Source organism: Theropithecus gelada, unplaced genomic scaffold, assembly GCF_003255815.1.
Source record: "Theropithecus gelada isolate Dixy unplaced genomic scaffold, Tgel_1.0 HiC_scaffold_143, whole genome shotgun sequence".
Taxonomy (NCBI): Eukaryota; Metazoa; Chordata; class Mammalia; order Primates; family Cercopithecidae; genus Theropithecus; species Theropithecus gelada.
In genome coordinates this window covers 1-13,635 of record NW_020255991.1, presented here as the reverse complement: position 1 = coordinate 13,635, position 13,635 = coordinate 1, and the positions used below count along the sequence as shown (strand labels likewise).

The 13,635-nt window shown below is 55.4% G+C and overlaps 2 protein-coding genes across 2 annotated transcripts; both read left to right on the top strand.

Annotated features, from left to right (window-relative positions):
* Positions 1–359: 359 nt before the first annotated feature.
* On the top strand, positions 360–2,396 carry LOC112616932 (protein ABHD16B). Its single transcript, XM_025373690.1, has one exon. The coding sequence runs from the start codon at positions 677–679 to the stop codon at positions 2,084–2,086; it is 1,410 nt and encodes a 469-aa protein (XP_025229475.1). The 5' UTR covers positions 360–676; the 3' UTR covers positions 2,087–2,396.
* Positions 2,397–3,979: 1,583 nt separating this feature from the next.
* On the top strand, positions 3,980–13,546 carry LOC112616933 (tumor protein D54-like). The gene is made up of 4 exons (XM_025373691.1): positions 3,980–4,472; positions 7,245–7,390; positions 11,377–11,525; positions 13,483–13,546. Exons 1-4 carry the CDS (start codon positions 4,160–4,162, stop codon positions 13,544–13,546), a joined length of 672 nt encoding a protein of 223 aa, XP_025229476.1. The 5' UTR covers positions 3,980–4,159.
* Positions 13,547–13,635: the final 89 nt, after the last annotated feature.

Here is a 13,635-nt window from a genome sequence, read left to right as displayed (position 1 = left end):
GGGCTTGTTTCTGGTCTGCACCGAAGAAGGAAGGTGTGGAGGGGAGGAACCAGCAGGCCGGGAGCAAATACCACCTTTCTGGTGCGGCAGCAGCCCTGCTCTGACCCTGCCCTCCTGGGGAGATGAGGTTTAAACCAGCGGACCCTGAAGGGGTGGGGGAGGGGACCCATAGCAAGCCCGGTACACGCGGAGGAGGCCTTGCTGTCCCTTTCTGGCCTGTGGGGTTGTCCACCTTAAATTTAAGGAAGAGGGAGGCTGGGCGCAGGGACTCACACCTGTAATCCCAGCACTGTGGGAGGTGGAGGTGGGAGGATCGCTTGAGCCCAGGAGTTCAAGACCAGCCTGGGCAGCATAGCGAGACCGCATCTCAATTTAATAAATAAATAAGAAAGAGGGAGACAGTAGCTGCTCAAATCACGGGTGGGAAAGCTGGGCCTGGGAGCGTTTGGCCGGTGGGGTCTTGGCGAAGGTGGGGGAGGGGCAGAACCTTGGGCCCATCATCTCTGGGAACCCTTTGTGCCCCATCACCTAGCAACAGGATGCAGCCTTCCCTCGGCCCCGGAAGGCCAGGTCACAAAGGCCATCAGGGCCTGGCTGGGAGCCGGTATCCCCTAAGACTGCCCTGAACCTCTCGCGGCGACCCCGGCCCAGTGGCTGGGCGTTGGGACCACCACCCATGTGCGTCATCTGCTTCGTGAAGGCGCTGGTGCACGTGTTCAAGATCTACCTGACCGCCAGCTACACCTACACATTCCGCGGCTGGCCCGTGGCCTTCCGCTGGGATGACGTGCGCGCCGCGGGCGGGAGCAGCAGCCACCGGGCGCTGACCTGCGCGGCCGCCGCGGCGGGCGTGTGGCTGCTGCGGGACGAGGCGCTGGGCGGGGACGCGCTGGGGCGGCCTCCACGTGGGGTGCGCAGCCAGGCGCAGTGCCTCTTGCAGCAGCTCCGCGAGCTGCCCGGCCAGCTCGCTAGTTACGCGCTGGCCCACTCGCTGGGCCGCTGGCTCGTGTACCCCGGCTCGGTGTCCCTGATGACGCGCGCGCTGCTGCCGCTGCTGCAGCAGGGCCAAGAGCGCCTCGTGGAGCGCTACCATGGCCGGCGCGCCAAGCTGGTGGCCTGTGACGGCAACGAGATCGACACCATGTTCATGGACCGCCGCCAGGACCCGGGCAGCCACGGGCACGGGCTGCGCCTCGTCATCTGCTGCGAAGGCAACGCCGGCTTCTATGAGATGGGCTGTCTGTCTGCACCGCTCGAGGCCGGCTACTCCGTGCTGGGCTGGAACCACCCCGGCTTCGGCGGCAGCACTGGCGTGCCCTTCCCTCAGCACGACGCCAACGCCATGGACGTGGTGGTCCAGTACGCGCTGCACCGCCTGCACTTCTCGCCCGCGCACGTGGTGGTCTACGGCTGGTCTGTTGGCGGCTTCACGGCCACCTGGGCCACCATGACCTACCCGGGGCTGGGTGCACTGGTGCTGGACGCCACCTTCGACGACCTCGTGCCGCTGGCGCTGAAGGTCATGCCCCACAGCTGGAAGGGGCTGGTGGTGCGCACCGTGCGCGAGCACTTCAACCTTAACGTGGCCGAGCAGCTGTGCTGCTACCCGGGGCCGGTGCTGCTGCTCCGACGCACGCAGGACGACGTGGTCAGCACCTCGGGCCGCCTGCGCCCCCTGTCACCCGGCGGCGTGGAGGGCAACCGGGGCAACGAGCTGCTGCTGCGCCTGCTGGAGCACCGCTACCCCGCCGTGATGGCGCCGGAGGGCCGTGCAGTCGTCATCCGCTGGCTGCGCGCTGGCAGCTTGGCGCAAGAGGCCGCCTTCTATGCACGCTACCGCGTGGACGAGGAGTGGTGCCTGGCGCTGCTGCGCTCCTACCGTGCACGCTGCGAAGAGGAGCTGGAGGGCGAGGAGGCCCAGGGGCCACACGGACCCGCCTTCCCATGGCTGGTGGGCCAGGGCCTGAGCTCGCGGCGGCGCCGGCGGCTCGCACTGTTCCTGGCTCGGAAGCACCTCAAGAACGTGGAGGCGACTCACTTCAGCCCTCTGGAGCCTGAGGAGTTTCAGTTGCCCTGGGGGCTGTAACCTATACGCCCCAGTGGGGGATCACGCACTTGAACACCTTCCTGGCCTTCTTGGTTCACCTCCCCATACCCCCAACCACTGCGGGGGTGGGGCGGGGGGAAGGGGGCACTCCCGATCTGCTGTCTCAGGGAGGGTAGGCAGAACACGGGGACTTAGTGCTTTCCTTCCTTCACAGGGGCGTTCTGACCTTACCCCCCAACCCCGCCCCGTTCTTCCTTGCTCCATCCCCTCCTTTCTCTCTTCCTCCCACAAATAGTTTCGGATGCCCCCACCCAGCTCCTAAAGGGAATGAAAGGTTAACCTGACCCGGTTTATGGCAATACTCTGTGATGAGTGCCTTCATCACCACAAAAGGATGATGGGAACAGGGACTGTGGGGCCCCAGGGAGGAGCCCTTCACCTGGCCTGGGTTACAGGATGGCTCCTGGGAAAATGACGCCAGCTGTGCGCTTAAAGTCTGTGCAAACTCCTCCTGTGAAAGGAGGACATTGGCATCGCAGGGCTGTGGGCAGATCTTAGCGGCTGGGCATTCCCAGGAGTTCACACTGGCTATTATTCTGTAGGGCTCCCTCTCACCTCCAAACTCCTGGCTTCTACACCAGGGCATTCACAGACAGACTTCAGACTCACATGGTGGCATGTGAGGCTACGGATACACCTGCACGGGCCAGAGGACACTACTGGGTGTCCCCCAGAGCCAGGCCTGGGCTGGACTTTGTTCCTGGCTTAGGGATGCAACACAGAATGAGACCAGGCCTCTGCTCAACACAGTCTGTAATGTACATCTCTGTGGTCTGCCCTGAACTGCCTGAAGCAGGTGTCTGTATACGTCCCTAGTCCCTGGGCTGGCCTGGTTGGGTTGAGCAAGGATCTCTGGAAAGAATGAAAGGCAGCAAATGGAGAAAACATTACTGAGAGCACCAGAGCAGGATGGGCAGTGGTGGTAAGGGACTCAGGCCTCTGCAAGAGTACCCGGAAGACACCTGTGGGAGGAGGTGGCCGGGTGAATGAAGGGGCAGTGGGAGGAGCTTCCATGCCTAGGGACCAGTACCACCCCAGGCTGGAAGCCCAGAGTGCAGTCCTAGGACATCTGATCCTAAAGGGCTTGAATCCCATTTAAGGCTTTTCTTCCAGGAGCAAGTAGGAGTCAAAGAAAGGAAGTTGTGGGACTTGTTTCGTGGGGCCAGTTGCCTGGTGGTGACACGCCTCTCCTCTGAGGTCAGGCATCCTGTTCCAGAGTATCCTGGTAGCGCTTCAACTTGCGGAGTGACCTAGGGCAAGTGACTTTAACCTCAGCTTCCTCGTCTGTGGAGTGGGGAGGGCGCAGTGCCGGCTTGGTCGACCTGAACAGGAAGTGAGACAACCTCGGGGTGCACGCGCTCAGGCCGCAGGGTCCACACCCGAGGCGAGGCGGCAGCGGCGCCTGCAGGGCGAGGGGACGAATCGCGGTCTTTTTCAGCGCAACCCGCATACAATAAAAAGTCCCCACCAAAAGGACAAACTAGCCAGGCGTGAGGGGTAGCTGTAATCCTAGCACTTTAGGAGGCTGAGGCGGGTGGATCACCTAAGGTCAGGAGTTCGAGACCAGCCTGGCCAACGTGGCAAAACCCCTGTCTCTACTAAAAATACGAAAACTAGCCGGACGTGTTGGCGCGCGCCTGTAATCCCAGCTACTCGGGAGGCTGAGGCAGGAGAATCGCTTGAACCCAGAGTGAGCCGATATCGCGCCTTTGCACTCCAGCCTCGGCAACAAGAGGGAAACTCCGTCTCAAAAAAAAAAAAAAAAAAGACCAACTAAAAAAAATAATATAAATACAGGACTTACGGGGTGAGGCTGACCCCTAAAGTAAGGGGTCGGGCTGGAAAGGATCTCACGGGGTCAGAGTTTGAGCCGCCGAAAAGCGCGAGCCCCAGCACTCGGGGGCAGCTGCCTCCGACCCGGAAGATCCCCCGGGGCCCTGCGCTGGCTTTCCACAGCGCCATGTTGGACAGTCCTCCCACTTCCCACCTTCCTCGTCCTCCCGCTACTCCGACCGTTCTACCTGTGACTCTCGCTGGTGGAGCCAACCTGGAATGGATTCCCTTGGAACCACGCCTCCCTGTCCTGCTTCGCCCACAGTTTCGGCCTATCAGATTGAGTCGGATAAACCAGGACTGGCCAAACGACGTTCTCATTGGACATCACTGGTGGAGGCGGGACGAAGGCGGGGCATGTGCCCGGGCGGAAGTAGCCGTCGCGTCGCTGATTGCGTAACACCGCGGGGCCGAGGCAGTTCCGCTGGCCAGTGTGTACGCGGCCAGGTACTCCCGGCGCCGCCCGCTCGGCTCCCACAGCGCCCGCGACAGCGGCCAGGACGCCGTCTGAAGATGGACTCCGCCGGCCAAGGTACCTGCCGGGCCCGGCGCCTCCGCAGCAGATGGGCCCAGGCCGTCCGGTGTTCCCCGTCTCCCGGGGTCGTTTGCGACTCTCGGTCCTCTCAGTCTCTGCTCACCCACCCCGCGGCCCCTCTTCAGCTCCCGGGCCACTGACCTCGAAGCTTATGATGGTTGCGGTGTGTGTGTCTTTTGCCCGCGGCCCAGACCGCTTCCTGGGCTCTCTCCAGCCGCCCTCCCGGTCTCCCCTGGGACGGCTCCGAGGTGTGGTTCCCTGGCGTCCGCCGTGGCTCCCGTAGTTGGGGTTCCCTCGCTCCAAGCAGCTCTCGTTTATGCCGCCCACCCCGCGCCCGGCTCTTGCTTGCTCTGCCACCCCCCGGTCCCTGCGCGGGGCCCTCGGGTTCACGCTCTCTGGCCCTGGACCCAGTCCGAGGTGTGGAGGGCGGCTCCCGAGCAGAGAAGGGATGGTGAAACAGTCTTCGCGTTCAGCAGAGCTCCCCTTGGGTAAGCAGCTCTGCTCGGAGCTCAGCCTACTTAGGGGTTGCCTCATGGAGAGGGGCGGAGTGAGTCAGGGGCACACCCAGCTTACCAGGCCTGTTTCCAGAACAGTCACCCCGGAGCAGTAGGAGATGGCCCCTGAGGGGCATGGAGCCAGCCCAGGAGATTAAAATCTTGAGAATATGATACAAGTTTGTCTTCCATTTTGGGGCTGAAGAGAGGGACGTTAAATTTCTTTCCCCCTCCCCCCCCCCCCCCCCCCCCCCCCCTCCCCCCCCCCTTCCATCTCGTCCCCTTTCCCCTTTCCCCTTTTTCCTTTCCTTTCCTACGGAGTCTTGTCCTGACGCCAGGCTGGAGTGCAGTGGCGCGATCTCAGCTCATGGCAACCTCCACCTCCCGGGTTCAAGCCATTCTTCTGCCTCAGCCTCATGAGTAGCTGGGACTACAGGCGCCCGCCACCACACTCAGCTAATTTTTGTATTTTTACTAGAGACGAGGTTTCACCGTGTTGCCCAGGGTGGTCTCGATATCTTGACCTTGTGATCCACCCGCCTCGGCGTCCCAAAGTGCTGCGATTACAGGTGTGAGCCACCGCGCCCGGCCACATATTAAACTTTATAATTCCTGGGTGCTGCATTATTCTGGAGGGTGTTTTTTGTTTGTTTTTGTTTGTTTTTGTTTTTTTGAGTTGGAGTCTCGCACTGTTGCCCAGGCTGGAGTGCTGTGGCGCCATCTGGGCTCACTGCAAGCTCCGCCTCCCAGGTTGACGCCATTCTCCTGCCTCAGCCTCCGGAGCAGCTGGGACTACAGGCGCCCGCCACCACTCCGGGCTAATTTTTTGTATTTTTAGTAGAAACGGGGTTTCACCGTATTAGCCAGGCTGGTCTTGAATTCCTGACCTCAGGTGATCCGCCTGCCTCAGCCTCCCAAAGGCCTGGGATTACAGGCTTGAACCACCACGCCCGGCCAGTTTTTCTTTTAGTTTAAAAAAAAAAAAAAAATTTTTTTGGCCGGGTATGGTGGCTCACGCCTGTAATCTCCTGGGTTCAAGTGATTCTCCCGCCTCAGCCTCCCAAGTAGCTGGGACTACAGGCACGTGCCACCACGCCAGCTAATTCTGTATTTTTAGTAGAGGCGGAGTTTCACCATGTTGGTCAAGCTGGTCTCGAACTCCTGACCTCAGGTGAGCCACCACGCCTGACAGTAAGCCTGTTTCTTTTCAGAATGTTGTGTTCAACAGGGAAAATGTTACAATAATCATGTGCTTGGATTTAGAGAGAATCAAAATAGACTATTTTTCCTTATGTGAAATCTTGTAGACTTTTAGTGCAGTCAGGAAGATGCGTTTGATGTGAAGAAAAAACAGTGACTACAGGAATTTGAATGTGATCTGGGTGTAGTTGAGGTGTGTGGCGGCAGCACACCGCTCTGCAGCTCTCCGCCTGTGGTGGCTTCCTGACTGTGGGATGAGAAGCGGGAGGTAAGGAAAGGGAATTTTGTTTTGCCGACTCCCAGAAGGAGCTGAATGACCAGCATGTGCTCCTAGTATGTAGTTTTAGCATGTGCCCTGTCAGATGTGTTGAGTGGAAAGTGATGCTTATTGTGTGTATTAACCATATTAAGTTCCTTTTTTAAAAAAAGTGGAAGATGTGGCTGGGTGCGGTGGCTCACACCTGTAATCCCAGCACTTTGGGAGGCCAAAGCGGGCGGATCACCCAAGTTCGGGAGTTGGAGACCAGCCTGGCCAACATGGTGAAACCCCATCTCTACTGAAAATACAAAAATTAGCCGACGTGGTGACGCGCACCTGTGATCCCAGCTACTCAGAGGCTGAGGCAGGAGAATCATTTGAACCTGGGAGACGGAGGTTGCAGTGAGCTGAGATCAGACCATTGCACTCCAGCCTGGGCAACAGAGTGAGACTCCATCACACACACACACACAAAAGTGAAAGCTCTGTTAGATTGATCTGCTTTCTTTGTAGCAAGGGTTTCCTGCCTCTGAAGATAGTATTCTCACTGGTTAGGGTCTGGCTGTCTTGGGCTGGCATTTCTCGTGCCCTGAAGCAGCACAGGTGGCATTGGCTTTTCATCTCAGGTGGCCTGAGGTGTGGCCGCCCTCGTCTACTGCCCACGCTGTCCTCACAGACCTTTCAGAGAAGAGGTGTTCGTCTCCAGGGTCTCACCCACTCCCACCTTTGCTTTTGTCCTGCTAGAGACCTCTACCATATTTACTTGGAAGTAAATAACTTACTTGACGCTTTGTGGCCTCATTTTGTCTCTGGCAGATATCAACCTGAATTCTCCTAACAAAGGTCTGCTGTCTGACTCCATGACGGATGTCCCTGTCGACACAGGTGTGGCTGCCCGGACTCCTGCTATTGAGGGTCTGACAGAGGCTGAGGAGGAGGAGCTCAGGGCCGAGCTTACCAAGGTGCTGTGGCTTGGCTGTGTGTCCTGGGGTGAATTGGAGTTAAGACCCTCTTGGATTAGTGAGAGGCCAGGGTACTGGCCACACTTGGGTGATCACCTACCCTGCTCTGTGTTCCCGCTGATAAAGGGGTTCTCTTTGTATGTGCCCAGCTCCGTGCACTGGACTCAGAGCCACGTGGCAGTGGAGATGGGCGTGACTTCCTTCCCACACCTCTGTGCCTGGCCCTTCCAAAGTACTCCATTAGTAGCGTTCATACACGAACCGCCTCTGAGTGGCCATCTACTGGGAGTGTCTCTGTTGGAATTAACACTTGAGAATCATTTTTAAAACCCCGTGAATCTCTCTGCCCTGGATCTTAAGTTTTCTTTTAAAAATATTTATTTTGACTGGATGCAGTGGCTCATGCCTGTAATTCCAGTGCTTTGGTAGGACAAGGTGGTAAAATGGGAAGATCGCTTGAGCCCAGGAGTTTGAGAGCAGCCTGGGCAACACAGTGAGACCTTGTCTCCACCCCCAAAAACTAGCCGGGTGTGGTGGCAGTTGCTTGTAGTCCCAGCTACTCAGGAGGCTGAGGCGGGAGGATGCTTGAGGCCAGGAGGTCAAGACTTCAGTGAGCTGTGATTGTGCCCTGCATTCCAGCCTGGCGACAGAGCGAGACCCTATCTCAAAAACAAAACAGAAACTTCTTTTGTAAAAAGTATTTATGTGATATTCTTTAAGTGAGAGTCCCTTAAGAGTAATATAGGAATTAAGAACAAAAGCCTTAGCTGGATGCGGTGGCTCACGCCTGTAATCCCAGCACTTTGGGAGGCTGAGACGGGTGGATCACGAGGTCAGGAGATCGAGACCATCCTGGTTAACACGGTGAAACCCCGTCTCTACTAAAAAATACAAAAAACTAGCCGGGTGAGGTGGCGGGCGCCTGTAGTCCCAGCCACTCGGGAGGCTGAGGCAGGAGAATGGCGTAAACCCAGGAGGCGGAGCTTGCAGTGAGCCGAGATCGGGCCACCGCACTCCAGCCTGGGCGACAAAGCGAGACTCCGTCTCAAAAAAAAAAAAAAAAAAAAGAACAAAAGCCTCCAACCATAATTTTTAGTCAAAGCAACTGCCAAGAGTTTTCTTTTCACCCTGTGAATCACCCTGTGATACGGTTTAATTCCAGAATCTGGGTCCAGGCCTAGGTCTGAGTAAGGATGGTTGTGCCGCTGGGCCTGAGGACCAGGTTTCAGATCCTGAGGACATCACGCAGTTATTTCTAGCCTAGAAGATTAAAGGAGAGTAGCAGGAAGTCCAAGGAGACTTTGCTTTCCATTTTATTTCAGAGTATGCGACTTTAGAAACTAAACCCACAAGGTTTTTTTCAGAGTTGAATTACAAGATGAAGTTTTTTTTTTTTTTTAAAGTCGTTTTCTTGAGTCAGAGTCTCTTCTTTGTCGCCCAGGCTGGAGTGCAGTGGCATGATCTCAGCTCACTGGAGCCTCTGCCTCCCTGGATCAAGTGCTTCTCATGCCTCAGCCTCCCATGTAGGTGGGATTACAGATGCCCACCACCACACCTGGCTAAGTTTTATATTTTTAGTAGAGACAAGTGTTTCACCATGTTGGCCAGGCTGGTCCTGAACTCCCAGCCTCAAGAGTTCTGCCTGGCTCAGCCTCCCAAAGTGCTAGGATTACAAGTGCGAGCCACTGTGCCCAGCCAAAGAAAGATTTTTTTTTTTTTTTTTTTAAAGATGGAGTCTCACTCTGTCACCCAGGCTGGAGTGCAATGGTGTGATCTCGGCTCCCTGCGGCCTCCACCTCCTGAGTTGAAGTGATTCTCTTGCCTCAACCTCCCGAGTAGCTGGGATTACAGGCGCACAACACCACGGCTGGCTAATTTTTGTATTTGTAGTAGACAGAGTTTCACCATGTTGGCCAGGTTGGTCTTGAACTCCAGACCTCAGGTAATCCGCCTGCCTCAGCCTCCCATAGTGCTGGGATTACACGGAAGAAAGATTTTTTTTTTAGTCGTTTCGCTCTTGTTGCCCAGGTTGGAGTGGAATGGCACGATCTTGGCTCACTGCATCCTCCGCTTCCCAGGTTCAAGCGATTCTCCTGTCTCAGCCTCCCAAGTACCTGGGGTTATGGGAGCCCACCACCACGCCTGGCTAATTTTTGCATTTTTGGTAGAGGCGGTGTTTCATCACTTTGGTCAGGCTGGTCTTGAACTCCTGACCTCAGGTGATCTGCCCCCCTCGGCCTCCCAAAGTGCTGGGATTACAGGTGTGAGCCATCGTGCCCAGCCAAGAAAGAGAATTTTTAAAGAGAAGCTAGTCATGTATGAGCTGAAGATACTAAGAACTCATTCTAAAGTGTCAAAACGCCGAATGATGCCCCTTTCAGAGGTCTTTTTTTTTTTTTTTTTTAAACACCTGAGAAAGGTCAAGTTTTCATTTTCAGGCATCTTGCTGTTACTCAGTTCTAACTACGTGAAGCACAGAAGATAATTTACCTTTAGGTTCGTGTAACTGACTCTTGCCAAGGTTTGGAACTGATCTCAGGAACACAAGTGTTTTCCTAAGGGCTTTTTCTCTGTCACCCGGGTCTCTGGCCATTTGCCTCCTCCTCCCTGCATATGGAATTCGATGAGTGCAGACGGTGCCTGGTTGCCAACAGTTTCAGCTTCTATCGTCCAAGCCCAGACTGAGAGCCCTGAGGGAAAGGGATCCTCACTGTTTTTGTTTGTTTGTTTTTGAGACGGAGTCTCGGTCCTTCACCTAGGCTGGAGTGCAGTGGCATGGTCTCGGCTCACTGCAACCTCTGTCTCCTAGGTTCAAGCAATTTTCTTACCTCAGCCTCCCGAGTAGCTGGGATTACAGGAGCGCACCACCATGCCTGGCTAATTTTTGTATTTTTAGTAGAGACGGGGTTTCATCATGTGTTGGCCAGGCTGGTCTCAAACTCCTGACCTCAGGTAATCTGCCTGCCTTGGCCTCACACAGTGCTAGGATTACAGGTGTGAGCCTCTGTACCCGGCCAGGGACTTCACTTTTTTTTTTTTTTTTTGAGACCAAGTCTCGCTTTGTCGCCCAGGCTGGAGTGCAGTTGTGCGATCTCGGCTCACTGCAAGCTCCGCCTCCCAGCTGCACGCCATTCTCCTACCTCAGCCTCCCGAGTAGCTGGGACTACAGGTGCCTGCCACCATGCCCGGCTAATTTTTTTGTATTTTTTAGTAGAGACAGGGTTTCACTGTGTTAACCAGGATGGTCTTGATCTTCTGACCTTGTGATCCACCTGCCTTGGCCTCCCAGAGTGCTGGGATTACAGGCATGAGCCACCGTGCCCGGCCAGGGTCTTCACCTTTTTAATACCATGCCCAGTCCCAGGAAAGAGCCTGGCATGAAACAAGCCTGGCATGGTCATCCTGGGCCATTCCTCATGACCACAAATGGACATAGTGATTGGTAGCTCTCCCAGAACCATTTAGCTCTGGCGCATGGGACAGTTCTCTGGAGTCAAGTTCCTAGTACCAGATAAAAACAGATGGCTGCTGACTGGGCGCGGTGGCTCACGCCTGTACTCCCAGCACTTTGGGAGGTTGAGGTGGGTGGATTGCCTGAGGTTGGGAGTTTGAGACCAGCCTGACCAACATGGAGAAACCTGTCTCTACTAAAAATACAAAATTCGCTGGGCGTGGTGGCGCACGCCTGTGATCCCAGCCACTGAGGAGGCTGAGGCAGGAGAATCGCTTGAACCTGGAAGGCAGAGGTTGCGGTGAGCCGAGATCGCGCCGTTGCACTCCAGCCTGGGCAACAAGAGTGAAATCCCGTCTCAAAAAAAAAACCAAAACCCAAAAATCAGATGTCTGCTGTAGACGCTATTATTCCTAGGACGAGTTAATGCTTCAGTAAGCGGAATGTTCTTGTGTAACTCATGGCACTGTGCATGAGGATGTTAGTCATTTCCTGCAGTAGTGATGGCTCATCATGTCGACTGCATGCTTTGCAGGTGGAAGAGGAAATTGTCACTCTGCGCCAGGTCCTGGCAGCCAAGGAGAGGCACTGTGGAGAGCTCAAGAGGAGGCTGGGCCTCTCCACCCTGGGGGGGCTGAAACAGAACCTGTCCAGGAGCTGGCACGATGTACAGGTCTCTAACGCGTAGGTACCTGCCCCAGGCGCACCCCCGGGGGCTGAAAAGAACGTGCACCACACACGCCCCTGGCATGTGAGGGGCATCGTCATACCCAGGGACAAGTTGCAGCCATGGAGTTGAGTGGCCTGTTTGGAAGGAGCCAGTGAGAGGCTCTGAGCCCTAGGCCCAGGGACTGTGCCTTGTTTTTTCAAAGAGCTTGATGTCTGCGTGTGTCTTATTTATTTTTAAATTTTTGTGTACTTCGTTTATTATTATTATTTTTGAGACAGAGTCTCACTCTGTCACCCAGGCTGGAGTGCACTGGCGCAATCTTGGCTCACTGCAACCTCTGCCCACCGAGTTCAAGTGATTCTCCTTCCTCAGCCTCCCAGGTAGCTGGGATTACAGGCGTCTGCCACCACACCCGGCTAATTTTTTATATTATTTTTTGTATATTTCGTAGAGATGGGGTTTCACCGTCTTGGCCAGGCTGGTCTTGGACTCCTGACCTTGTGATCCACCCACCTCGACCTCCCAAAGTGCTGGGATTACAGGCATGAGCTGCCACACTGGCCTTTTTTTTTTAAATTCTTTTTTGAGATGTTCTTGCTCTGTCACCCAGCCTGGAGTGCAGCGGCGCAGTCGTTCACTGCAACCTCGACCTCCTGGGTTCAAGCGATCCCCCAACTCAGCCCCCTCGTAGCTGGGACTACAGGCGTGCGCCACTGTGCCTGGCTAATTTTTTCACATTTTATAGAGACAGGATCTTGCTTTGTTGCCTAGGCTGGTCTCAAATTTCTGGGCTCAAGCAATCCTCTTGTTTTGACCTCCTAAAATGCTTGGGATTACATGTGTGAGCCACCACACCCGGCTTCTATGTGTTTTAAAAAGGCAGACACACTGGCTAGTTGTCCAGGTGGAAATTGATAGGAAGACTTGTGTTTCAGTGTCCAGACTCAAGGGAGCACTGATCAGGACTTTAGCAAGAATGGTTTTTCTGTGGTCCTTATTGTGGGTGTGGCATGGTCACAGCCTCTGACCCAGATACGGCCACATGGGCCTGGCGCAGTAGCTCACGCCTGTAATCCCAGCACTTCGGAGGCTGAGGTGGGTGGATCACCTGAGGTTAGGAATTCAAGACCAACCTGGTCAACATGGAGAAACCCTGTCTCTTCTGAAAAATACAAAAGTTTAGCTGGGTGTGGTGGTGTGCACCTGTGATCCCAGCTACTGGGGAGGCTGAGGCAGGAGAATCTCTTGAACACAGGAGGCAGAGGTTGCGGTGAGCCAAAATTATGCCACTGCCCTCTAGCCTGGGCGACACAGCGAGACTCTGTCTCAAAAAAAACCAAAAAAAAACCGTATATGACCATATGGTCCCACAACCCTAGGGCCTCTGACCCTCCATGACTGCATGGTCCTGTAACCCTGGGACGTCTGTCCCGGATGTCACTCAGCTCTCTGAATTTGGGGAATGCTGCTTTCTCACTTGGCCCTGTCCACGTGGCTTCTCTGAAACATACCGTACAAGGGGGGGTGGGCGTGGAATGTTTCCCAGGAGCCACGTCCCTACAGAATGACAGATCAAGTCCCATTTCATAAATCTCACATACGAGAAACTCATTTTTTTATCCTAGGACATCGTAAGTTTTGAATCCCAGTGGTGTTTTGGAGCTGTGGGCTGTGCCCTTCCAGTCCCCCACAGCAGTGCTGTTCCCCAAGAATCTCCTAGTGAGAGACCAGGGGCTACTGCCGGGTGACGGAAAAGGGGACGATCAGTTCCGCCATACCCACAGCTCGCCTGGCGGCCTGGAGCCTGCACAGGGCCTGGTTGAGGCAGTGGACCCTGTTTTTGGGCCGTCTGTAGAGTTGATGTTCCTGCCAGCTGGTCCTCCTCTGTCTTCCCTGGAACCTCACCTGCAGTTTGATGCCTGACTTAAAATTGTTCTTCTAAATAATTCACTGTAGACTTTCTGTTTTTAGCTATGTGAAAACTTCTGAGAAACTTGGAGAGTGGAATGAGAAAGTGACCCAGTCAGACCTGTGAGTGCCTGTGTCATCAGCACCTCCTCCTTCCTCCTCCTCTCCACCTCCTGAGTGCCTGTACCATCAGCACGTCCTCCTCCGTGCTCTCCG